Consider the following 27,772-nt stretch of genomic DNA (forward strand, 5'->3'; position numbering starts at 1 on the left):
CGTAACCCAAACCACCACCAACCTACCTACCTACCTACCTACCTACCTACCTACCTACCTACTACCTACCTACCACCCTACCACCTACCTACCTACCTACCTACCTACCTACCTACCTACCTACCTACCTACCTACCTACCTACCTACCTACCTACCTACCTACCTACCTACTACCTACCTACCTACCTACCTACCTACCTACCTACCTACCTACCTACCTACCTACCTACCTACCTACCTACCTACCTACCTACCTACCTACCTACCTACCTACCTACCTACCTACCTACCTACCTACCTACCTACCTACCTACCTACCTACCTACCTACCTACCTACCTACCTACCTACCCTACCTACCTACCTACCTACCTACCTACCTACCTACCTACCTACCTACCTACCTACCTACCTACCTACCTACCTACCTACCTACCTACCTACCCTACCTACCTACCTACCTACCTCCCTACCTACCTACCTACCTACCTACCTACCTACCTACCTACCTACCTCCCTACCTACCTACCTACCTACCTACCTACCTACCTACCTACCTACCTACCTACCTACCTACCTACCTACCTACCTACCTACCTACCTACCTACCTACCTACCTACCTACCTACCTACCTACCTACCTACCTACCTACCTACCTACCTACCTACCTACCTACCTACCTACCTACCTACCTACCTACCTACCTACCTACCTACCTACCTACCTACCTACCTCCCTACCTACCTACCTACCTACCTACCTACCTACCTACCTACCTACCTACCTACCTACCTACCTACCTACCTACCTACCTACCTACCTACCTACCTACCTACCTACCTACCTACCTACCTACCTACCTACCTACCTACCTACCTACCTACCTACCTACCTACCTACCTACCTACCTACCTACCTACCTACCTACCTACCTACCTACCTACCTACCTACCTACCTACCTACCTACCTACCTACCTACCTACCTACCTACCTACCTACCTACCTACCTACCTACCTACCTACCTACCTACCTACCTACCTACCTACCTACCTACCTACCTACCTACCTACCTACCTACCTACCTACCTACCTACCTACCTACCTACCTACCTACCTACCTACCTACCTACCTACCTACCTACCTACCTACCTACCTACCTACCTACCTACCTACCTACCTACCTACCTACCTACCTACCTACCTACCTACCTACCTACCTACCTACCTACCTACCTACCTACCTACCTACCTACCTACCTACCTACCTACCTACCTACCTACCTACCTACCTACCTACCTACCTACCTACCTACCTACCTACCTACCTACCTACCTACTACCTACCTACCTACCTACCTACCTACCTACCTACCTACCTACCTACCTACCTACCTACCTACCTACCTACCTACCTACCTACCTACCTACCTACCTACCTACCTACCTACCTACCTACCTACCTACCTACCTACCTACCTACCTACCTACCTACCTACCTACCTACCTACCTACCTACCTACCTACCTACCTACCTACCTACCTACCTACCTACCTACCTACCTACCTACCTACCTACCTACCTACCTACCTACCTACCTACCTACCTACCTACCTACCTACCTACCTACCTACCTACCTACCTACCTACCTACCTACCTACCTACCTACCTACCTACCTACCTACCTACCTACCTACCTACCTACCTACCTACCTACCTACCTACCTACCTACCTACCTACCTACCTACCTACCTACCTACCTACCTACCTACCTACCTACCTACCTACCTACCTACCTACCTACCTACCTACCTACCTACCTACCTACCTACCTACCTACCTACCTACCTACCTACCTACCTACCTACCTACCTACCTACCTACCTACCTACCTACCTACCTACCTACCTACCTACGGTTGTCCACTCATAAATTTCGTAACGTTTAAGCCCAGGTTAGTTGTAGTTTGAAAGCAACTAAAGTGCAATGTTTAAAACTTCACAACTAAATGTTTATGATGATGACAGGAAATTGGATAACTCACCGTAGTTGGCACAACATTCAAGAAATTTAAGCCAAATTTTATACTGGTTTTACTTCAAGAAGGCTAATGTTATAGCCCAACAAAACTCGCAATTTTCATGTGTCCAGGTAAACAGGTTAGTTCGGAAGAGGGCAGGAAGGTGTGCAGAAAGTTAAACAACGAATTACGAAGGGAAACAGACAGAGCAAGAGAATAGTTTTACGAAAGAAAATGTGAGGACAGAAGAATTGGAAAGATTTTACAAACATGAGGAAATGTACAAGGAGGTGAAATGTATGGAACTTCGCAGGAAGCAATGGGTATCACGATGACTGTAGAAAATAAGAATGGGAAGATAGTCAGTGACAGAAGTGAAATCTTAGGAAGATGGAAAGAATATGTTGAGGACTTATATGAGAGTAGGGATAGACTGTGCGGCCTAGATATTGAAGTAGAAAATGAAGTAGGCGAGGATGATAAAGGGTTTAGTATTCTTCGGGATTAGTTTGAAAAAGCTATATCCGAGGTTAGGAATGGAAAGGCAACCGGGATAGATGATATACTATTCAAATTCATTAAGAATATGGGAGTCAATGTCTATAATTTTGGATATCCCACAGGGAGATATCAACGGTCCAACATAGTCTAATGGTCTTTAGTCTTGTAAGTAAATTTCGAGTAGGTCCAAACCTGGCACTAGGCATCTTTTGAGTCGTAATCCCCCAATAAAGCGACTAGCAGCAGGGCATGGATAATAATGGGCACTGATATCGCGAGAGTGTAACACACAATTAAAATCATCAATAAGGAACAAATGTTTCCCAGTGAATTCGGCAGTAAGACTAAAAGATCTTGAGTAGAAAATTCTTGACGTGCATGTCGATCATTGGTTCCAGCCGGAGATATATGTTAACGATGGAAATGTTAACAGGAAAGAACCCTACCAGTAGTACCTAAATTGTGTACATCATGGGAGGGTAAGAAATCAAAGAAGGTAAAAGTCACCTCTTGGAAGCAGACTATATCAAGGTCTTGACGAAGGATAAAATTCGTCACTAATCGTAAATATGATTCATATACCATTCATATTTAATGTACAATATAATCTCAAATTAGGTGGGGCATAGGAAAATTAGGTAATAAGAAATCGAGAACCACACTCCACACCCCAAAAATAGCACAAATAGATATACACAAAATTGGGACATTATAGAAGAGGAAAAATATTACTGATACACTCATACACACTATAGCACAATTTAAAAAGGAAAATAAACACCGTTGAATGATGGGAATCAATATTCATCCAAACTGTTGGTACTTGGTCCCGCACATAGCACATGTAAAGAACCACCAGTATCTCTAGACTCGCCTCGAACATCTTCCATGCTTGCCGTAAGTTTCATCTTCTTCTTCATATGTGTTACAGAGATGGACATTTCTAAATGCACTTCAATCTAACGACCAATATCAACATCACTTGCCATGGAGATAGTTAGTTTTATCGAGCAGAAACTTGGGTTGTTGGTCCATGGGTTTATTTCTGTCTTTTAGAGGTGTCTATGTACTTCTCAGAATTTTCGGAGTTGAAATTAGAAAAGTGTACAGGTATATAGTGTGGTGCATTGGAAAAGTGTACAGGTATATAATGTGGCGCATTAGAAAAGTGTACAGGTATATAGTGTGGCGCATTCTGCGGTTGGTCCAAGGTAGATTTGTTGCGTGTGTCTACAGTTTCCTGTAGGATTTGGAAAGTCGTGTTGTTAATGTGTGCCGACGGTTCCGTTTCGGCTGTCTATGTTTGTATCGAGGTGGCTTGTGGTAGTATCTGGGTAGCTGCTTTTGTGGGCGAGGAGTCTCCCGAATAATTTCTGTACTTGCACCACTCAATATCTGAATTTTTAGTGACATCATTATGAGTGTATGAATAAGAATCTGTTGCTGAGTTAAGAAAAGATTCGTGAGTATTCTCGGGGAACAGCTTGATGTATACACAACAGTCTTCATTATGTAATTGAATCTCTACCATGTTGGAGATCAAATGGGGAAAACAGTCCTGAAGCTATACGTGAATCTCGAATGACGTTGGTTTAATATATTGACCTCCTTTATCAAAAGCGGATTTGATTGTATTTTTTCTCACGTGGGAATTCATAATGTCGCTATTGGAAGTGTCTACAGAGTTCTTGCTAAAGCTAGAAGGAGAATCTGGTGCTGCGCGCCTGGGGATTTTGATTGATTGTTGGATTCCGCGTCTTGTATTTGACGTTGAGCTCTCATCGATCGACTTTTTAAACCTATTTACCTTCGGCTTTCCGTCCGCAACTCGATTATCATTGCAGTCACGGAGTGCACATGTGGCGCCACGTTTCGACTACGTGTACACAGCATTTTGACCCAATATAAACAAGGATCGATATGTATCGCGGGTAGACCACCACACACAGTACGATTCATGATAGCGAAGCACTAAGTACGGTAAGACCGTTCGCACCATGATACATCAATCGAATCTACGTGATAAATGAAACTGATTTGATTTTGACCAAAGTTGGTGATAGATTGAGAGAAGTTAGTACGCATATGAAGTAGATTGTGAGAAGTTAGTACACATATGAAGTATTATGGTGTGTAGGCCTTTGGTGTTTGAGGTATTGGCCGTTCAAGTTGGGTTTGGACTTAAAAAAAGGATATTTTATATCGTATGCTGTCGATGAAACTCACCTGATGTTGATCGAAGTTGATGTGGTATTAGATCTCGATGTTCTTGCATGTGAGATATTATAATTTGGAGGCTTCCAGTTTCAGAGCTATTGGCCATGAAATTTGTATTTGGACTTAATGAAATCAAGGAATTTCAATAAAACGAGGTCGTTGAAACTCATCCGATCTTGATAACACTTGCTATGGTGATACAGCTTAAGGAGCATGATACGCATGCAAGCTTAATATGAAATATGATTGTGTGATTGTGTCAGACCTTTGGTTCCCGAATTATTGACCATCAGAGTTATATCTGGACTCAGTGAAACCAAGAAATTCACTAGAACTTTAAAAATGAACGCATCTGATTTTGACCAAACTTAGCAAACTTTAATTTTGACACCTTATGACCTTAGCATTTATATGAAATTTTATGGTGTGCAGATCTTTGCTGCTTTAGTTGTTGGTCATCAAAGTTTGCGTGCGTATTGACTAAGTTCAAATCACAAATTTTATGCACAATAGTTCGGGAACCAAAACTGTATACTATTATATTCTACGTGCATAATGTGCTTATCAAGATCTACCACTATTTTAAATCTGGTCAAGTGAAGACATTAGGTTTTCGCTTTATAGACCATCAAAGTTGGATAAACCTGTTAAATGTTGAGTAAATTCAGTGTGTACTTTATAATAAACATTCAGTAAAAATTAATAAGGAACGATTTTTTTTCCTCTATAGGGAAACATATTAATTCATGGATATTTTTACTCTTAATTACTTATTGAGCATATGGAATGCATTTGCAATAATAACAATATAATAACGCATCTCTAATGTTCCTTCAATGTGTGTTTTTTAGACAATATTTCAGTTGTTCTAGCCGGAAGTTTCTTCAGAGAAGAGGACATAAATTATTTTCTTATGCATATCTTTGCATAGCTTTTACAGTTAACTGTGATACGTAGTAAATATGTTTTTATTATTATTATTATTATGCTTGCTTAGGTTTAGTTTATTGATATATTCGTAGGTTAAGAACTCTTAACTAGGAGATAAATAACTGGTGGTAGTTACCTCATATAAGGGAACATAATAATAAAACAATTTTTTAAATACGTACCACTGTTAGGTGTAAAAATTATGTCAAGATCTATATAAGAAAATAATTTAAGCCCTCTGCCCTGATAAAAATTCCCTGCTAGAACAATTGAAATGTTGGCTAAGAAACACGCATGGAAGGAACATTACGGGTTCGTCATTAATTAGAGAGAGGAAAAATCAAATCTCATATTTTAAACCATGTCTTGTAGGGCAACAGGAGCAAGGGTCCTAATGTTCCATGATATGTTGAATCGAAATAGCTTGTTTTAAAATTTCATATTTCATAATATTTTGACAAAATTTTCATGTTTCGTAAAAAGTCTTGATATTTCGTCATATTTTGTGTGAATCGAGAGACCCTATAGTATCTTGAAGGATGAGACCAGTTTCCCTCTTAAATGTACAGTGGGAGGTTCCTTTCTTATCAAATAAACAGTGATGGAGGGTTACCAATCTTGTAGTTGTAGGTTATATTCTAATGGAGGGTTCTCCAATGTTAACATCGGATCATTTTAAGGCAAGCGAACACACTCTTTTTCGTGCCAGGAGGCGTCCTGACATCACAAAGTACCGAATCTCACAGTATAACCACAGCCTGGTAGGACCGAACCTGTGGTCTGGGAAACTTGAAACCAGGGAAGGGTAAATCTACGTCAAATTACGACTGAGGTTCATGTGCACTTTCGGAACTAATGCCTAGTGCAATCCGCCCATTTGAGATGATACAAACCTCTCATGCCTTGTCATATCTCTTCATATTTGGCTCACCTTACTATATGAGAAAGAAAGACTATACCAACGTAGGATTTACTTACATTCTCAAATGTCAACGTGTGATACGCTAGTAATAATTGGCAAAAAACGAAGCTGACAACGTGGTTAGGAATTTGAAAAAACATCTTGCCAAATCTTACACAAACAAATGTAATTGTATCTACTCTGCCTCATCGGCATGACTTAATCGGTACATCAATTGTAAACAAGGAAGTTGAAACAGCAAATGCAAAAATCATTAAATTGTGCAGAAGATTTCAAAATTTAAATGTACTAGACATAAGTATGTATCCTAGACAATAGCATAGCGTACATGGTCTGCATCTAAACGGTAAGGGGAAACAATGCATGGCTGATAAAATATGTGTATTAGTGGAGCAATCGGAAACCTATAATGATACTGGTGTTATAGCTTTACCATTTAACAACAGTCTCAAAAGTAAGGCCACCGTTGCTGTCAGCTCTGATGTAAACAGTACTAATGCGTGTAAAGAAAGGGAATTAGACAGGATCTGCCTCGTTCAAAAAATACACGCAGATACTGAAAGTACTGTGGAAAATCTTGAAAAAGCAGGTAATGTAAGTCCACCTAGTCCAACTCAGCGAAAATCAAATAGAATAAGAAAGGTTCCTACAAAGTATGATGATAATAGTTTTTTAATGCAAGTCCCAATAATAATTCCAAGCACTTAGCCAATAGAGGTAACAGTGACTACAATGTAATAAATGTATATTACCAGAACGTGCAAGGTCTAGCTAACACGGAGCAAGGTAAACCTCAACATAATGCTATACAAGGGTGCACGAAAAACAATAAAAAATTGTTTACAGTGTCATATAATGGTACAGCAAAAGAAATTGAGCTAATAGATAATAATGAAGTTGGTCGAATTAAACAATCTAACTTAACTAGACTTCTTAATGTTAGAAACATAAATGATATAATTTTAGCACAAAGTAACTCTGGTCTGTTTTCAAACATGAAAGGTGCTATAAATTGTGACTTAGAAAATATCTTGCTGTTCCACATTAACGTACAATCAATAAGAAACAAATTAATTGAAATTGAAATTTTTCTTGGCTCATTTCCGTGCCATATTCTTTGTGTTAATGAACACTGGCTTAGAAATGAAGAAATACTTCTATACGTACCTAAAAATTATATCATGGCAGCAAGCTATTATAGAAGTAGAATTACACATGGCGGAGTAGCAATTTATTTAAGAGATGGCTTCACCATTGACTATATTGTTATTAACGTAGATAATTTCTGTTATGAGGGGGAATTCGAAGTAGTTGCAATTTTATTTCCTAGCGCGAAAACAATTGTGGTATCAATTTATCGAACACCAGATATGGATGTCAATGTCTTTCTTGCACGCTGTGAAGACCTTACTAACTATTTAAGTAAGCATGATAAATATAAAATATTATATCTGGGGGATGTGAATATCAATGTTTTAGTTGATACTCCTACCAAGAATTATTTTTCTGATATACTTAGATCATATAACTTTTATTTTCCAAATGATCAGCCAACAAGAAAGGAAGCTTGTTTAGATAACATTATTACAAATGTATATAGAAATGATTTATCGTGTGGTGTAGTACAGTGCGCATTGTCAGATCACGATGGCCTATGGGTGTTATGCCCCTTTGTCAAACACAATAATACTAGGGTGGTGACAAAGAGTTTTCGAGCACTTAGTTTAGATAATATCTGTAATTTAAGACATAAATTAAAAGAAATTGACTGGCAGCAAATATTCTTCAGATGTAAAAATGTAGTAGAAGCGTGTGAATTTTTTTATCTATAATTTAACACGATGCCTAAACGAATGTTGTCCAAGAAAATTTAAATGCTATAACTTATCTATAAACAAATTACAGCAAAATGTTAGTAACTGGTACACTCCGCAACTAGCAGAGTTTCGTAAGGTTGTCATTGCTTGGTATAATAGGGCTAAATCGGGCTGTCCTGTGGGAAAAGAAAAATACATCAGAGCTAAAAGACACTACAGAGAGGAAATAAGTGCGGCAAAAATTAAGGCAAACGACAATTTTATTGTAAATCATGCAAATAAATGTAAGGCAGGGTGGACAATTATAAACAGGGAAATAGGGGTACGGAAAGAAAATGATTCAATATCAATATCCCCTGACACTTTTAATGAATTCTTTGTAAGTAGTGCTAAGTATGTAAATGGTAATACAAGCATTATCTCTAAGTCCGCAGAAAACGGTGTTATAGACTTTAAAAGTATTCTAAGTTCATGTAGATATCAAACTAGTAACTTGACATTTAAATGGACAAACGTAACACCTGAAGCAATTTTATCAGTGGTTCGTAAGTTTAAGACATCATGTAGCGAGGATTATTATGGGTTTACTAATAGTACAATTAAAAACATTATAGACGTAATAGTGGAACCCCTTACACACTTAATTAATTGGAAACATTATAGACGTAATAGTGGAACCCCTTACACACTTAATTAATTGGATACTAGTAGAAGGAGTGTTCCCAGATTGTCTTAAGATTGCGGTTACTATTCCCATATATAAAAAAAGGGGACAAAAACTGTCCCAGCAACTATAGACCAATATCTCTCGTACCAATTGTATCAAAAATTATTGAACATTGCATGAAAGAACAACTAACTCTGTACTTTGAAAATAACAATCTCATTAACTGTGCACAATATGGGTTTCGGAAAGGTATGTCCACAATTAAAGCTGTTGAAAAAGTTGTATCTGAGATAATTGATGCCTTTGAAAACAGTTCATTCGCTTGCGCAACATTATTAGATTTAAGTAAGGCTTTTGATACTGTTTCACATGAAATATTGATTCAGAAATTACAGTATTATGGGATCAGAGGAACTGAGCTGTTATTGATCAGGTCTTATCTAGAAAGTAGAAAACGAGTTGTGTGTGTACAAAATAAACAGTCAAACGTACTTGAAATATTAACAGGAGTGCCACAGGGAAGTGTCATTGGACCTTTTCTGTTTCTGGTATATATTAACGATTTACCTGACTATTTATCAGAAACCACTATTATGTATGCCGATGACACTATCAACGCAATACACACGAAAAATAATAAAGCAATAGATAAATCTACTGTTTGGCTGTTCCACAATAAATTACATTTGAATCATAATAAAACAGAGAAGTTATACTTTCATCTCAGCAGCTCCACAACTGATACAAAAGAATGCTCCTCAGTTAATCTATTAGGGATATACTTAGATACAGAATTAAACTGGAATGTGCATACTATGCAACTTTGTAAAAAATTATCAAGGGCAGTATGTGTGTTGCGTAAATTAAAAACATCTGTAAGTAAAAGTCTATTAATTACTGCATATTATGCTTTCTTTCACTCTCATCTGTCGTACGGCATACTATTATGGGGTAATTCTTCCGGGGCACAAACAGTATTTAAGTGGCAAAAAAGAGCGATAAGAACGATAACAGGAATTCCAGAGAGAGAATCTTGTAGACATTTTTTCAAAGATTTTGAAATAATGACTATTCCGTCCTTGTACATATTATCGTGCCTTATGTATATCAAAGAAAACTGTACAAATTATGTTACTCGAAGTAGTATTCACTCTCACAATACAAGGCGCAAAAATGAAATAAATATTCCCCATGTGTGGCTGTGCAAAACTCAAAATAGTAATAAATATATAGGGATGAAATTGTATAATGAGGGGCGTCATTTAGGGGGGCAGGGAGGGGCATTTGCCCTCCTAAGTTTGAGATTTATATAGATTTTATCAATAGAGTAGTAGTAAATGAGTGAAAAACGCGAAATTTTACTTATATCGAGGGGTTTTGCCCCCCCCCCCCCCAAAGCAAAATGGGAAATGACGCTCCTGTGTATAATCTATTGCCACTTAGAGTGAGAGAAATGGAGATTAAAAATGTTATATGTTTTTGTAAAAAGTGGCTCTTAGAAAAGTGTATATATAGTATTTCAGAATTTCAGGAAGAAATTTTAGGATTAGAATAGAAAGGTAGTACTAGGTAAAATATAAAATATTGTATTGATTAATTAAAATTGTAAATATTGCGTGTACGCGAACTTAAATTTTGACGTTGTCTATTACAACATCATGTTGTTTAACGACAATAAATTATTCTTATTCTTATTCAATATATCTAATTTTAAATGATTTTACTCTACTATATTCCACGAGAGACGAAGCTGTGTGACACTAACACAAAATTGGGGGAATTGAAATGGTGATAGTTGAATATTCCCAAGCTGTATCTCTTTGTTTTATTTTTATTATATGTTAGTGAAGTGAAATTAAATTAAATTAAATTTATAGTTTTACGTCCCATGATTATGTTCTGCGACTAGGAAAAATGAATGATTATGAAAGAATTAGTGGAGTGAGGACGTGGGAGAACAGGAGAACCCAGTAAAACCCACGGATATAATGATGCCCACCATAAACTAGCACAGTCTGGGATCAAAGGAGAAACCCCTCGCAAAAATGTTGAGAGTTCAACCACTGAGCCTCCACCCCTACCCTTAAATGTTCCCGTATCCGTTCAAATGTTGTATACATTAATAATGCTAAATGTTAATATAAGATTTTATAATCAACCTATCAGAAGTGTGCCCGTTCTTCTCACGGGAAGAATAAGGTACAATAAATGTAAACAAGAAATCTGCATATTGTAGGAATTGTTCCTTTTCCTTCAAAGGTAGAATTTTCGTAAGCGCTGGAACGTTTGCACGTTTAAGAAATTTAAAATGACCATAGTGTTCGGTCATTTTCGATAAAGAGATTGTGTATTGAATTTCGTGCACCAATTTAATCAAATTCCCCAGACTGGCCGATTTCTGATATATATATATTTAATGAATATTATAGAAATTTCCCGCGTTTCCTCTTACTGGCGAAATTTTTGAAAATGTTGAGATGGACTTGTAGAGAGTTTCTATAGTGAATTTCAAACCTGCTACTTAAGCAAATACTCACATTGGTCGTTTACTAAATAGAAAAAGGGAAACGTCAGTATAATAGAAAGTGCCCCCTTCAGGAACAGAATTTTTGAAAACTACAACTTATTTCTTTATTTTTTCTAGCAAGAGTTTATATACCGAATTTCACGTATCCAACTTGAGCCAATCTTCACGTTTAGCATTTTCTGAATAAATACAGAGAAATTTGAGTTTTCAAAAACACTGAAACACGTATTCCTTATTTTTATAGAAGAGTTTATGTACCGAGTTTCTCTTAACTTCAGTGACTGGTGAGAATTGCTAGAAAATTTAAATCTCTAATAACCTCCTTAGGAAATGTGTTTCAAAAAGTCCTTTATATCTTGTATCCGTGAAAGAAGAAAAAAAAAGTGCTCTGTCCAAATTTTACGTTTCTACGTATAGTAGTGTGGCCTGAGTGATGATGAGTCAGTTATTTCTACTCTTTTATCTAACTGTAATAGTATATATATATATGAAATGGTATAAAACTGAGAATTATATGTTTTAAAATACGTTAATCATAAATGCAAGGTGATACATAATATAAATCTCATCTTTTAAGAAGCGTATTATTAGAATTTCATATTTTTTAATTGTATTTTCTTAATGCTTTACCTACTTTTAATTGGTTACAAATGCTTTTTGTTATTTTAACATTGTTGATTTCTACAAAAATAATATATTTAAAGCTATAATATTTATCAAATTAATCAGAAATTTTCTTTCGTTTTTCAGATGCTTCAGAAGCTGTATGCACGCCTAGAACACGAGAATATTCCATTTTTCTGGGACCCAGGACATAATTTGCTGTCCAGTTTATCACCAAAAGAAATTGAAAATATTCGAGGGAGGCTGAAAAATATTATCAAGGAAATTGAGAAGAAAGCTCTTGAAGACAGTATGGTCATTGCTAGCTTCTTACGTATGTGTTACTTTTATTTCTAGTCTATCTCTAATTGTCTATATTAGTCCATGAAATGTATACAACTGACATAATTGTTAGAGTTTGGTACATAATATTCTGTTCCAGTAAGTGACACATGTAAGAATTTTCAGATCGAAGTGTTTTGAATACGTAAGTTAACATTCAAATCGACAAATAAACAGATATAATAACACAGTAATGATAACAAACTAATTCCAATTGGCTGATTATTGAACGCAGTGAAATGAAATTTCTAGCTTTACGTCCCACATTTATGTCCTGCAGGTTAAGAGAGATGGATGATTAATGAAAGCGAAATATAAAATAAAATCGTTATGTGTGAGGAAACGCTAGAACTTGTGAGCGTGTAGCCCCCCCTCACTCCCATTCCATTTTAAATTTCCCAGTTACTGTTGGCTGAATCGGAATGAGGCTCCATGTACTGTTCGTCGACGCAAACTGTGTTCTAGTTTTATCCTTTTCCATGAGTTGGAAGCCCTGTGAGTAGTGACTTGCGTTTCCTGTTCACCGAACAAAAGAGGTGCAACGTGGTCAAAATGATGCAAAACATAGTTCGTCGAATTCAAACATCATCGAGACTCACTTTCATTGTTTTTAACATTTCAATTATTTCGCCTTAATGGTGAATTCATTTAGCACCTTTCGACATGTATATTTCTTATAAAAAAAACTTTTACTATTGATATTTTAAAAATATTTCTTTGTTATGAGTAGCGCAAGCTTACTGACGCTCAGTAAGAAGGCGCGGGTGTGCTCGAAAATGGCTGCTGGCTGAATTGTTCTGCATACGTCGTGTTCACTAAGAATCTAAGGTTTCTTCCATCATCTACTAAAGGATTGTAAATCCAGTTAGGTATCGAACAAAGTAACGTCAAAGTAAATAGGTAAATGTAATATTTGTGCAAAACCAAAAAAGATCTATGAAAACAGCACTTGACATTCACGACGCCAAAAGCCAATGATTTGTTAACATGGAACCCTAAGGAATAAATAGCAAAATATATATGCAGTTGAGAAAGAAGAACTAAAACGGAGCCTAAATTATGATCATTGATCAGACTACAAACATCTACGAGAAACTTCACCAATGGGAATAACTACGTGACCCCCCCCCCCCCCAAAACCATCAATTTCCAGTGCAACGAAAATTAGTGTGAATAAGTAGCGAGTGTAAGTGTTTGTGCATCGTATAATTTAAAAGTTTTAGCCGGCATTCACAGTTCATTATTTGCTTTAAGAAAGAAAGAAATCAATAATTCACTATTATTTCTTCGTAATATTTGCGCATGAAAATCGTTATGGGCTTATGATGTGCTAGTGTACGTTGAGTAAATTTTATAATAATATGTAATAACATTGTATACGTAAGTATTACACATAACTTGTGTTAATTGAATAAAAGTTACATATTGTACATTGAATAAAAGTTACATGTTTGGTTTGCAATCACCTTTACTGTGTGCTCCACGCAAATCACTACTGAAATGGTGGATTTTCCATCTAACTACCTGTGATTATTTTGTTGATGTCAGCAGGCGTGGTGAGGACGGTGGGCGCCCGAAGTCGCAACCTCAATTGAGCGTCACATTGGTTCGAGATCCTGCTTGGAGGTTTGCGCATGTTTTATTTTAGTGTTGTCAGCTGTCCGGCGAATGTCCTCTTTCCATCAACTGCTAAAATCTACCGCAGGTAAGGCGTATCGAACAAGACTCGAACTCAGAAGGGTATATGAATTAGCTTATTCCGAATGGGACCAGGTAAGGAACAGACCCTGCAGGTCATAAAAATGGCTTATCCCAAACAAAGACCAACGAGAACCGAACCCTTCATGTCATAAGAATGGCTGCCCCGAACAGGAACCGAACCCAACACGATCCAATCGTGTTATAAGAATGGCGCTCCGAAACAGGAACAGAACTCCTTCACCGTACATGCAAAAGGTAGTGATTCATGTGTAGAAACGTAAAGGTGTAAGTTTCTGACTCGTATTTAAAATTTTTTGTAAAAAAAAAAAATGGATGAAAGTAATGTCAAGTTATTGCTAGAGGCAATTAATGCAAATAAAACTGAAATGCGAAATTTACGTGAATCTTTAGAAAATAAAATAGCTGAAATAAATGAATCTTTGGAAGGAAAAATAGAAAAAGCCGGTAAACAAGGTAAAGTATGGGAATCTTTAGAAAGTAAAATAAATGATTTCGGTAAATCTTTGGAAAGTAAATTTGTAGAAATTAATGAAACGACCATAAAGCACATTAACGATAAACTCCAGGCAGAAGTAGAAGTTGTAAAGAAAGAAATTTGGGGTAAAAGTGAAGAAAAGGGGGTCCAATCACTTGAAAAAATTGAATCAATTGAAGCTCCTATTGAAAAGTCTAGTTGTGCAGATGTAGAACAAGGGTGCCGAAAGGTTGTAAATGAATCAGTTGTTGTTAGCGCTTGCAATGGTAAAGAAATAAGTAGTCAGCCAGTGTTAAACAAATGTAAAGGTTTAGTTAGTCAAACTGTTACGTCATGTAGGCCTAGTGTTCGTTCGAAGTTTAAACAGAAAGTAGATGTGTTGAACATAAAATATTTGTCATGTTACGGAGGAAAATGCACTGATAGGTTTTGTGCGTGTAATTGTACTAATGTAGTAATATTAACGAATGGAGGCAAGAGAATGCGCTCTTTACTCATTAGTCATATGTTGAATTTAATGGAGCTAGGATGCGTCCAAAGCACGTCACAAACAGATAAGTTAGCATGTATTCCAAGTAATGACATATGTTCGTACTTCGTGAACATAGTTAGGGTTCAGATTGACAAGAAGGAAAACAGTGGTAACAGTTCTCACTTGGTTGTGATAAATGTGTATGTTGCAAGTTTCAAGCGCATAAGGTTTTATTGTTTTCTATGCACCCAAATATGTGTAATGAATGATGAAATCAGTTCAGGCACTAGTAGCATCAATGAGAATTATGTTAGTGGAATATCATGGCGCAAACGAGTTGAAAGTTGTCAAAATGATTTTAGTAAGTTGCAGTACATTTTGAGTAAATCCGTCAGCAAGTATAAATATTGGTCACAGCGTAGTAAGCACACGTCCGATAAGAAACAAAAGTTAAGTAAACTGAAACGAAAAATAAAAGGTATGCACAGGATATTGCGATCTTTTGAAAGAATGTCAAAGTTCGTCTGTAGGAATTTTAAGAAAACCCAATGTAAGCACAAAGGCAATTGTATGGTGGTAAGTAGTAATGAAAAAAGCAATGTAGTCACTCCAGAAAAAGTACAATTAGAAAATGTAAATGAAAAGCGAAATGAAAAGTTGAAATCTAGTAAATCTTGTAAGTTGTTCAAAAAGTCAAAAGTCAATGCGGAAGGAAATAATATGCAGAAGTTAGTTGTTAAAAATCATGATGGTGTCCGTGAAAAATGTAGAAATCAGGTGAAAAAACCGTGTTGTAGCCAAGCGTCGAAAATTCAAAACAAACGTGAGAAAAAAGCAAAAGTTAGGTTAGTCAAACGAACTTGTGCTAGGTGGTCCAAGCATTCAGTAACAACACATACGCGTAATCACACAGAGAAAATGAAAAACCGGGTTGATTATAAAAGCAAATTCAATGCTTCATACATAATTAGGCAGAAAATTTCACGCAACAAAATTTTGAACGAAAATAAGTGCAGTAAACATAATTACAAAATACGTGAAAATTGCAAGTTCGTGAAGCAATGTGGTAAGTTGAAAGTCAAAATTTCTGTCAATATACGATTTGTTGTTGCTACTGACAGTGAAAAATCATACGCGTATGGAAAGCCAGTGTTTATCAAAGTAAATATTTGCTGCAAAAAACACACAAGCAATGCGAAGACGTGTTTATTAAACGTTTTGGAATAAAATTCAAAATTCTTGTTGTACTTCAAAAACCAAGAGTAGGAATTGGATAAAAATATGCTTGCGAGAAAACTGGATTGTGTACATTTTGGAAATTTGACCTTAGCAATGTTTAAGATTCTTGAATATTACAAAAAAAAAAAAAAAAAAAAAAAATGAATGCATAATATTGATAATAAAATTAAATATTTCCTTTTTGAACCGTATAAAAATTACAAATTAAGAAAATTGGTAAATTGTTAGATCCTTTAACTGGTAAATCAATTGGGTCACATTCAGTGGATAGACTTAAGGTGTGGAAACCTACGAAACAAACTCGTAAAATTTGGTTAAACCTCGCAGTAAAACATAGTTCTCAAAAGTACCATGATATGATTTCAAATGAATTTAAAAATTCAGATCTAGAAAGTAGTGTTGAAACTGTTCTTTGCAATGCATTAACCACAACACCAGTATGTTTATCTCAGAGTGTTCAATCCAGAAGTAATAACCAACGCATACATAAAATCTTGGAAAAATTGTTGGATATTGATAAGTATTTGAATTTTCTGTATTGTAAAAATTTATGTTCATCTGATGTGTTGGAATTTGCGTTAGTAAATTTGCAGAATCCTTATGTGACACTGAATGAGCGAGTAGGAGAAATGTAAAAAAAAAAAAAAAAAAAAAAAAAAAAGTCGTTTCATATGATATATGCAGGCATCTGTGACCCGCTATGCGACTTCCAGATGGCCGTTGATATTTTTTTTCCCAAGTAATGGAAAAACCAGCAAAAAATATGCCAGGTCATGGAGATAAGGTCCCCCCTCCCCCTTTATATATTTTGGGTAACATCATATTTATGTAACGCTCGAAGTAAGCTATTTTGGTAAATCCTATGCTTTATTATTTTAAAATTTTAACCTTATATTCTATCATTCGGCCTTATCTCGGGGTGGTAGAGCAAATAATTTATTGTGGGTAGGTATCTTCAGAATTTAGCCAGGCAGATCCTGTCGAGTGATCAGAGAGAGTCATAACTGAATTATTACGTAGTAAAAATTTAGCTGTGAATCTTAAAGACGCCGATAAATTTTATTAAATCTCGACAAAAACGTATATTACTCAATATTGTGTAAAAATAAAGTTCTTAACATGTAGTATGTTTTGAAAATTTATTTACTAATGAGAGAACTCATTACGTATATTTATGTCACTGTAATATTGCACTATATTTGAAAATTAATTTGTAAGTTGATATAGTGTTGTTTAAATGCTGAAATTTAAATGTTTGAATGATAAAAATTGCACATTATTAGGAGTTATTTTGAAAATTAGTTATAAGGAATATATTCATAAAAAGGTTATTTTTGCATTTCATGTGTCATTTTTCTCAAAATATTGAAAATTTCATATGTTTAGTACGATAAGAATATTTAGTGTAAGATGTAATAATACGAGTCAGATACTTGTACAAAAAAAAAAAAAAAAAAAAAATGAAAATTTTATGATTTAAGTAATAGTGTAAGAAATATATTGGTTTGATGTTAACAAATAGAATATGAATAGTATATAATATAAAATTAAAATATAATAGATAATCAATATTATTCAACTTATATTGAAATATTGTCTTATGAAAACAAATGTAATTTTATATTTTCGCATACACACACACACACAAAAAAGAAAGCCCATTTAAAGTGAATAGCCCATAAAATAAAAAGCCCATCTACGTCTGTGTAAAGTATTAGTGAACCATAATAAATAAATTGTTAGTAAAAAAAAAAAGGAAGAGGAATAATAGCCGGAAAATAAATTTAAGAAGAGGAAACTCAAGATTCCAGGATTCTGATAATCTTCAAAGAAGATCATCGTCCCTATCGCACGCCATCTGTGAGCGTGTAGCCCCCCCTCACTCCCATTCCATTTTAAATTTCCCAGTTACTGTTGGCTGAATCGGAATGAGGCTCCATGTACTGTTCGTCGACGCAAACTGTGTTCTAGTTTTATCCTTTTCCATGAGTTGGAAGCCCTGTGAGTAGTGACTTGCGTTTCCTGTTCACCGAACAAAAGAGGTGCAACGTGGTCAAAATGATGCAAAACATAGTTCGTCGAATTCAAACATCATCGAGACTCACTTTCATTGTTTTTAACATTTCAATTATTTCGCCTTAATGGTGAATTCATTTAGCACCTTTCGACATGTATATTTCTTATAAAAAAAACTTTTACTATTGATATTTTAAAAATATTTCTTTGTTATGAGTAGCGCAAGCTTACTGACGCTCAGTAAGAAGGCGCGGGTGTGCTCGAAAATGGCTGCTGGCTGAATTGTTCTGCATACGTCGTGTTCACTAAGAATCTAAGGTTTCTTCCATCATCTACTAAAGGATTGTAAATCCAGTTAGGTATCGAACAAAGTAACGTCAAAGTAAATAGGTAAATGTAATATTTGTGCAAAACCAAAAAAGATCTATGAAAACAGCACTTGACATTCACGACGCCAAAAGCCAATGATTTGTTAACATGGAACCCTAAGGAATAAATAGCAAAATATATATGCAGTTGAGAAAGAAGAACTAAAACGGAGCCTAAATTATGATCATTGATCAGACTACAAACATCTACGAGAAACTTCACCAATGGGAATAACTACGTGACCCCCCCCCCCCCCCAAAACCATCAATTTCCAGTGCAACGAAAATTAGTGTGAATAAGTAGCGAGTGTAAGTGTTTGTGCATCGTATAATTTAAAAGTTTTAGCCGGCATTCACAGTTCATTATTTGCTTTAAGAAAGAAAGAAATCAATAATTCACTATTATTTCTTCGTAATATTTGCGCATGAAAATCGTTATGGGCTTATGATGTGCTAGTGTACGTTGAGTAAATTTTATAATAATATGTAATAACATTGTATACGTAAGTATTACACATAACTTGTGTTAATTGAATAAAAGTTACATATTGTACATGTTTGGTTTGCAATCACCTTCACTGTGTGCTCCACGCAAATCACTACTGAAATGGTGGATTTTCCATCTAACTACCTGTGATTATTTTGTTGATGTCAGCAGGCGTGGTGAGGACGGTGGGCGCCCGAAGTCGCAACCTCAATTGAGCGTCACATTGGTTCGAGATCCTGCTTGGAGGTTTGCGCATGTTTTATTTTAGTGTTGTCAGCTGTCCGGCGAATGTCCTCTTTCCATCAACTGCTAAAATCCACCGCAGGTAAGGCGTATCGAACAAGACTCGAACTCAGAAGGGTATATGAATTAGCTTATTCCGAATGGGACCAGGTAAGGAACAGACCCTGCAGGTCATAAAAATGGCTTATCCCAAACAAAGACCAACGAGAACCGAACCCTTCATGTCATAAGAATGGCTGCCCCGAACAGGAACCGAACCCAACACGATCCAATCGTGTTATAAACTGTGAGAAAACCCCTGGATATGACGTTGTCCACCACAAGCTGACATGGTTATAAAACAAACTAGGGACCGCTTGGTAAAGAGGTGAGCGCTGATCCACTGTGTTCCCTGATTATGAATGGATTCTTGGAGTTGTTGGTGTGATGATTTTATAGTATTAGAAGTCGAAGTAGAAATGAGCTTTTGGTATAATTTTTTTCAACATATTTAACATAATTCTATCTTTACTATATTTCAGAGTTTGTTATGACAAAATGGCGGTTGCTTACAGAAATTATCCTTAAAACAGATTGAACAACAACTAGATTGTGATAAGTTTTTAATCGAGTGACGATAATACAATTTAAACTTGCCCATAAATTCGTAAACAGTACTTTTTCCCCCTTTCTTAATATTCTTCTGTTATTTAATTCAGAGAACCGACGTCCTAATAATAATAATAATAATAATAATAATAATAATAATAATAATAATAATAATAATAATAATAAATTTAAAAAAACGAACCATCAAAAGTAAAATGAATTGAAGTTTTCTTGATGCCAAGCAAATGTATTAATTATTTTGTAGTGCATTTGGGAGTAATTTTCAAATGTATATCATTCTTGGTATGTTGTTTTATTTTCAGTGACAAAACAAGAATATACAGAGATTGAACAACAAATATCACCGCCCGCCTCATTGGAAACAGCAAGCCCAGTTCCCCCTGCAAGTACATGTTCTGCTAAAGCAGTGCCCACTGTAGTGGACGGATCTACTGCTCCTAAAAAGAAGAATCGGGCGCCTCAGAACGAAGATCCCGAAATGAAAACCATGATGAAAGAAATGTTAGAGATGCTTCGCGATATTCAAGCAAATCAAGAAGTTCTGAAATCCAAAATCGACAGTTTGAACGTAAAAGTTGAAAGTTTGGAAAGCACAAACATTAACTTAAGGGAGAATTTACGTGATGTAGAATCCCGTCAAAATCTACTTGAAAGAAACCTGCCTGGTGGTTTCACAATCACTGATGAACTTCAAAACGAAAGTCAAGAAGCCTAGAATAAAGTTCATCAGGATTAGAAAATTGCGTAAAATGGTAAGAGTACAATACTAGAAAGAGTGAAGGAAAGTATTTTGCAACATTTTATTGGTCATACAGTATATATATATCGAATGTATTGTTAAACTTCATTTAGTACAAATGAACTATTAAAAAGCACAAAATAGAAGATTAGAATGAAGTTTAAAGTATAACGATAAAATTGCCTTGTTAGTGAATCAAACGTAATGATATGGCCTTTTTAAAAACGTGATGTATTTATGTATTGAATTGATTAAACTACTGACGTGAGTGTAAAGATAGGCCGGATTTATATGCAAATTAAAATATAAACTTGATTGGTTAGTTTAGCGTCCTACCAGTAATCGAACCTGGGACTCCGAGCACCAAAGGGCCCACGGCACAATTAGACCAGCATAAAAGGGTTGAAACATAAGGGTAACTGGTGCAGACTTGAATCCTAATTGTGAGCAAAACTCAATTTTGTTCAGGAAAGTATTTTCATCGAAGTTTTCCTGAGGAAATTAAAATTATGACAAATCGATGTCATTAGATTGTTGGTGGTGGCTAGGGACGCACCCACGGGGAACCCCCTCCCAAAACTTCGTATTTTTTTTTTTTTTTTTAAGTAATATATTTGATAAATCCGCACCAGGGATGTACTCAAAGGTGGTCCACGCAGGTTAGATCTACTCGAATCTTTCGATTCTCGCCTCTCCCAACAACAACAACAACAAAACTTCTGGGTGCGCGCTAAGAGTTCCAGAAATCCACTAATAACCAAGAGAAGCCGGTGTGATAAGCTTACTATAATATATAACTAAAAGCTTAGTAGCCGGCCGTATGATTTCATATAAAGTGTGAGCTTTGAGTTAAAAAAGGAGGAAGGAGAGTAAGAGGACCTGTAAAGACTTTAAGCAAAGTCCCTAAGTTTCAATAATTTGGGTTTGATCTATTCATAAATGACAATGTTGAGTGTAGTAATACGGACAGACATCCAAAATTCGTTCAAAATTTAAATTATTTTGGTCGGCAGTAAAATCAGAATATCAGAAATAATTATAAATAGGAATTCCTTTTAAAGTAAAATATTTTTCAAGGGATTATACGCTAAAAAAAAGTATTTAAAAAAACAATATTTTATGTTTTGCATATAAATCCGAGTTTTCACCATGATGTTAATATGACAACATTTTTTAAAAATGTATATATGTACTTTTCATTGACAAAACATGTACTAATTACATGTTTTCCGTAGAACTAATTCCGCAAGCACAAATTATTTTTTTTCTCTTCGTGTGTGAATTAGATGTATTAAATTTTATTGACATGAACAGCAATTTTATGTATGCATGTGCCAGTTCACATGTATATAATTGTGTGTAAAATTTTTGTTTTACCCCCTGTGGGCATTGTTGTGTGGCTATATTTAAGTATATATACTTGTATATTCTTTGATGAAGAAATAGCTTTTAGGAATATTATTAAATGTTGTCATGAAGTTTTATATTTTATACAAACAAACAAATATTATGTACTGATTTTAATTGTGATACATTTTCCTGTGGCATTTATAACGGGTAGTAGTGCCACGTGTACACTATGTGAAGAAGTTTTGTTTGTATGGTGTGATATTTTCGTAATTTTATTGAAACTGATAGTGGTAGTAGATCTCTACCACTTCCGGTTCTAATAGAGAAATTAGAATCGAGATGGAACACATTGATTGCAGAAAATTGCTGCTCGCCACATCTCTTTGTTGGTGCTCTATGTAGATCAATATTAAAATAATATATCCGGAAGTTATAGTAGATTTATGTCAATTCCGGTTTCAGTAGAAAGTTGAGGTTAAGAGACATAATATATTTTCGGGCGACTTAAATAATTTCAAGAAATTGCTTCTCGCTAAATATTAGTGTTTTTGCTCTGTAGCAATAAACGTTAAAACCAGAAATGGTTAATTTTTAACACTTTCGATTTTAATATCAGCTCCATCAAAGAACTCGAAAACTTAACTTTTGATCCACTATATTCTGTCCAGAATTGATGGTAATCTATCAAGTAGACAATAGACACTTTTGTTTTTGTTTCTCGAACGGACACAGACAGATAAAAATATAAAGGAGATTCGGTAAACCAAACTTTTACCAGCTTATTGCGGAAGTGCCCCATTGACTAAATTGTTTTCTTTCTTTACGACTATTAATGTAACCTCGGTATAACGCAAAACTTTTAAATATCGCTTAGTTACTCCTCTAGAACTATCGTGTAGTAGAATTATTACGACATTGTTGTATGTTCGGTTGTAGTTTCGAGCCGTCGAAAACCTAGGGTGTATATACTATTTTTGCTTGTGACTATAATGGCGGATCTTCGATCGAATTCCTCGATTGAGCACTTGGACTTTGGAACAAACAATATACTACACATCCAAGTTTATTGCAATTTTAAGCTGAGAAGGAACGTTAAATTCCAAACAAATAATTAAAAGGCTTCGGGAGAAAGTAAGCAAACGATCCGTAAGAACAGTTTCGAGCAGAAACTAAATTCTCAGTTGGGCGCTTTAAAAAAAGGAAAAAAAAATCTTCAGATTTCCTGATTTTAAAATCCTTATAAATTTCGAGACATCCATTCAAATTAATAATAATCATGCACTATAGGAAACAAGCCATTAGATAAAATAAACTCCAAATTGTTCAATTTTTGACGCTCCCTGACAGTCTTCAATTATTCAACATATCAATCGGATGATTATTAAAATTAATCTGTTGATGCGTGTTGTTTTCTTCAAAAGACCCTTTTGAATAAATGAACCAGGTTCTAGAGCCTGTAGGAGTATATGCATTTCAAATCGTAGGTCAAACCGTAATTCTGGATTGGATACAGCTTTGGTGCTAAAAAGGAACGTTAAACTAAATAGGAATAAATAAAATAGCGTTGGGCTTTGTATCGTAATAAAAGAAAAAGCAAAACTTGGTTTTGGACGAAAATGGAAGAATCTTCGATTCAAAAGTTGTGCTTATATTTTAAATTTCTTTGCAATATACTGGTAGAAACGCCTTTAAAAACATTGTATGTATATATACAGGGTGTTTCTAAGCAACACCGATAACGTTTGGGAGGTGTTTTCTGACACCAAGATAAAACAAAAAGTATAGACCAACCTGGGTGCACAAATACTTCCTTTCGGAGTTATAGGCTGCCGAAAAAAAAGGAAAAAATGAACCTTAAAAGTCTATAGCTCCACAACTATGGGATCTACCGTAGTCGGGTCAATATGTATGTATAATCTAATTCAAACAAAATTCTCAACAGTGTTCTAGACAGCAGGCTGATCGTAATATCTGTAGAATGCATCCTACTAGTGGTTTAAGGTTGTCAGTCACTAACACGAATAAAATATCAGGTTGTCTGAGCATCTGAAAATCAAAATTGAGAATACTTTATTTGTGTGTGTGTGTGTAATTTCAAAATAACATTATGAAACCACATATCCACCATTTTATTCGATCAACTGCCAGTTTTCCTGTAGCACCCTAATTACATTGTTAGAGAAGTTTCGTGGTTTGTGGTCAGAAAACTGTAACTCATTGTTTTCACAGACCTCTTTTGAGATTAACGTAACACTATTCAGGGAGTTTTGCAGAGACCGAAGCAAATGATATTGTGACGGTGCCAGGTCAGAGCTGCATTAAATCTCGCAGCCAAGTTCTTTCAATTTCTGACGGATCGTTAAAGATGGATGCGATGTAGCATTCTCAGCATGGTATGCGACCCTTTCTGATGAACTGTTTCCGGCCGTTAGGTGTGCTTGCACTATAAGTGCTCACTTTGGATTAACCTCACATGTACATCATTTCGACCTCACATTCACATCATTAGTTTGACCTTAAAGGTACATCAACCTGTCTTACATCATCAATCTGACATCACATTCACTCTATCGTTTCGACATAACACACATATCATCATATGGGGCTCACGCTTGAGGGTGATGTGTAGTGAGCTTGAGTTCCCATCATGAACGTTGGCTACATGAGTTCCGTCACCTTTGTTTGTAACGTTGTCAGTCCATTTCTATGTCCACTTTGTTTCGTACTTCCAAAAGCATGGTAACACACACAACATGTTTATCGACTACCCTGCAACCGGCCATAAATGACTCCCACATTGAGTTTAATGAGATTCTGAGCCTCCCACGGTGAGACAGCACTGGGCATAACTGTACATGAGGAAAGCATACAGTTATATACATGCTATTAATGTTAGTACCCACTCAATATGATGTTCACATGTGACGGATATCCCACGGGAGCCATGTTGTGGTAACTACCATTTACCACCATTGTTTTCGTGTGAACCAATATTGTGACCAGGTCCGTGAATTCAAATCGGATGTTGTAAATGTTTCTATCAGTGTATATTATATAGAGTCACAAGCGAAAATGGTATATACACCCTGTAGGAACGAAAAAGGAACGTATTTGTATGTGCAGTACTCAAAAATACATCAGCACTAATCTTGTATTGTTGTAACGCACAATATAATTTTTGTGTGATCTTTCAGAATTAATGACGAATAGCGCAAGTTGAAATACATTATAAAAGTAAAACCACAAAAGCAAAATTAGTGTATTGTTACCAAGTATTCTACACTGCGGATATATTACAGGGTGCCTACTGATACTGGAAATACTTGAATTATACTGGAATTTAATTTTGATACTGGAAATATACTGAAAATTTGATTCATATACTGGAAAAATCATGAAACTGATAATTTGTCAACAATACTTTTTTGTAATTGTTTTAATGGCCTTAGAAACAGTTTTGTATCCATTGAGATTGTAAATTTTTCCAGAGCAAGAGTTGTATACATAACTTAAAAAAACTAGTAACAATCATGACAATTTTACTATTTTCACCGAATACTCATCAAGCTCATCAGGATTATCAATTTTTTTGCAAATTAGTGGAAGCACATCTCTAGCGTTATTAGCGAGACGGATTTCAACATCTGCGCCAGTATAAAACACCTCCTGGGAGGTGATCAAGATCAAAAAAAGTTGTATACATTTGTAATTAGACATTTAAAGCAATGGTTGGAGTGGGGGCTGTGAGGGAAGTTATGAGGCCCTTTAAAAAATGTTAAAAAAAATATTGTATTTCAAAAAACATCAGGGTTAACTAAATTTATTAAAAATAAAATATTCTTTTGATGGTAAAACAATTACAAACCTGAAATCATTAAGAGTGCTTATTCCTAAAGAAGTTTAAAAAGATCATTGTAAGTACAGGAATTTTGCTGATACGAATATACTGGAATTTTGAAAATGAAATTCAATAGACACCCTGTATTAGTATTTTTCTTGCACTTTTAAGGAGATACTTTGCTGTGAAGTTACAGATTAGGAAGTTGTGTCACAGAGACTAATATATTAGTCATTTATAAATTGGGACATGTCTTAATTGTAGATATAGAAAGTTAGTCTTTTTTTTTTTGTGTGTGTGTGTGTGTGTAAAGAGAAGGAAACAAATTTCTCAATGCCAGCCTGAGCTCTGGCTAGATTTTCGGTAATGTGTTTAGTGTCGTTTTAATTTCAACTTGACATGTGTACCTGGTAGATTGATGAACGTAAGTAAGGAATAATAATATATTTAATGTTTTAGAATGATATTAAAATGGGAAAAAGAATAGCATATCAAAACCGATGGATGTGGTGTTTGCAATTTACAAATGCTAATATTTTGTATACCAATTTAAGTAAAAAAAAAAACATGTATGTTTGCAGTTCGTGCTTTACCAAATATCAGAAGGTAGAAAATACTGGTATATTTTCTGCTAATTGTGGACGATGTTAAAAACGGATCATTTCGTAAGTCACATTCTTTTAGATCTTGATGTTGCACCATTCTTTTTAATATTCTGAAATTGTATAATCTGTATTCTTTTTAAAACATATCTATTAATGCTTTATGCAATATGATGATTTGCACTATAATTTAACATATTTTTAATAATTTTTGAATATGGTTTATAAGCTCTATTTTAATTGATTCGATTATAGATCAGTTCTAAAGTATTCAATATTTAATTTCAATAATCAACTTTAGTTCTGTAATTTCATTGACATTGGACGTAATGCCAGTAGCATCTCGGAAATATTTTCCATCTGAAAACGAACAATTTATAAAGGAGGAAGTCATGTGAAAGGTATGGAAATTTGTTTTCATCAAAATGTGACATTAGTTCTTTCGGAACGTAGCTCTGTTTGTATGTGAAAATAATAATAATAATAATAATAATGAAAAAACTACCTTCTCAATTTTTTTTTTACAAATGCTTTGCAATTTTAAATATATAAATTGTATGAAATGTAAATCTTATTTGCCGTGAACATTTCTTTTAGAAGACGTATATTCTTTCGACTGATTGTCTACATCTAACTTGTCCTTTTTCAACCAAAATTACACGAAGAGAAAAGTTCTCTCTGCCGAAGTATTTCAATAATCTGTTACATGTGTTTTAGATTACTGTAATAATACGGCACATATTATTCCGTATCGCCTTTCTTTTTCAATGTTGTTTTTAAAACATTGTACTGACTTTTTTTTTTTTTTTTTTTTTTTTTTTTTTTTTTTTTTTTTTTGCTGAAAACAATCACAGGAGTTAAAGAGAGGAAACCATTGCTTTGATCCAGGTAGACTATTGTTCAAAAAATCTTGGCCACCCACCTTGTCTTAGAAGGGAATATTTGGCAGTCGTACGTGGGAAATTCAGATGCTTTGACATTAAATAAAGATCTCAGTCATTAAAAAGACTGTAAATACAACAACTTAGAAACTTATAAAAGCAGCATGTAAGCTGCTCTATT

The 27,772-nt window shown here is 35.2% G+C and overlaps 1 protein-coding gene across 2 annotated transcripts in view; it reads left to right on the forward strand.

Moving 5' to 3' along the window:
- Positions 1-27,499, forward strand: part of LOC145690248 (cyclic GMP-AMP synthase-like receptor) — a 103,458-nt gene extending 75,959 nt beyond the window's left edge. For both annotated transcript variants that reach the window (XM_081764963.1, XM_081764964.1), the window contains exons 9-10: positions 12,356-12,542; positions 20,484-27,499. In XM_081764963.1, the coding sequence (XP_081621089.1) occupies positions 12,356-12,542; positions 20,484-20,896 (600 nt within the window). In that variant the 3' untranslated portion in view covers positions 20,897-27,499. The remainder of the gene's footprint in view (positions 1-12,355; positions 12,543-20,483) is intronic.
- The last annotated feature ends 273 nt before the right edge of the window (positions 27,500-27,772 follow it).

Source organism: Thermobia domestica, chromosome 7 (assembly GCF_964235325.1).
Source record: "Thermobia domestica chromosome 7, izTheDome1.hap1.1, whole genome shotgun sequence".
NCBI classification, from domain to species: domain Eukaryota; kingdom Metazoa; phylum Arthropoda; class Insecta; order Zygentoma; family Lepismatidae; genus Thermobia; species Thermobia domestica.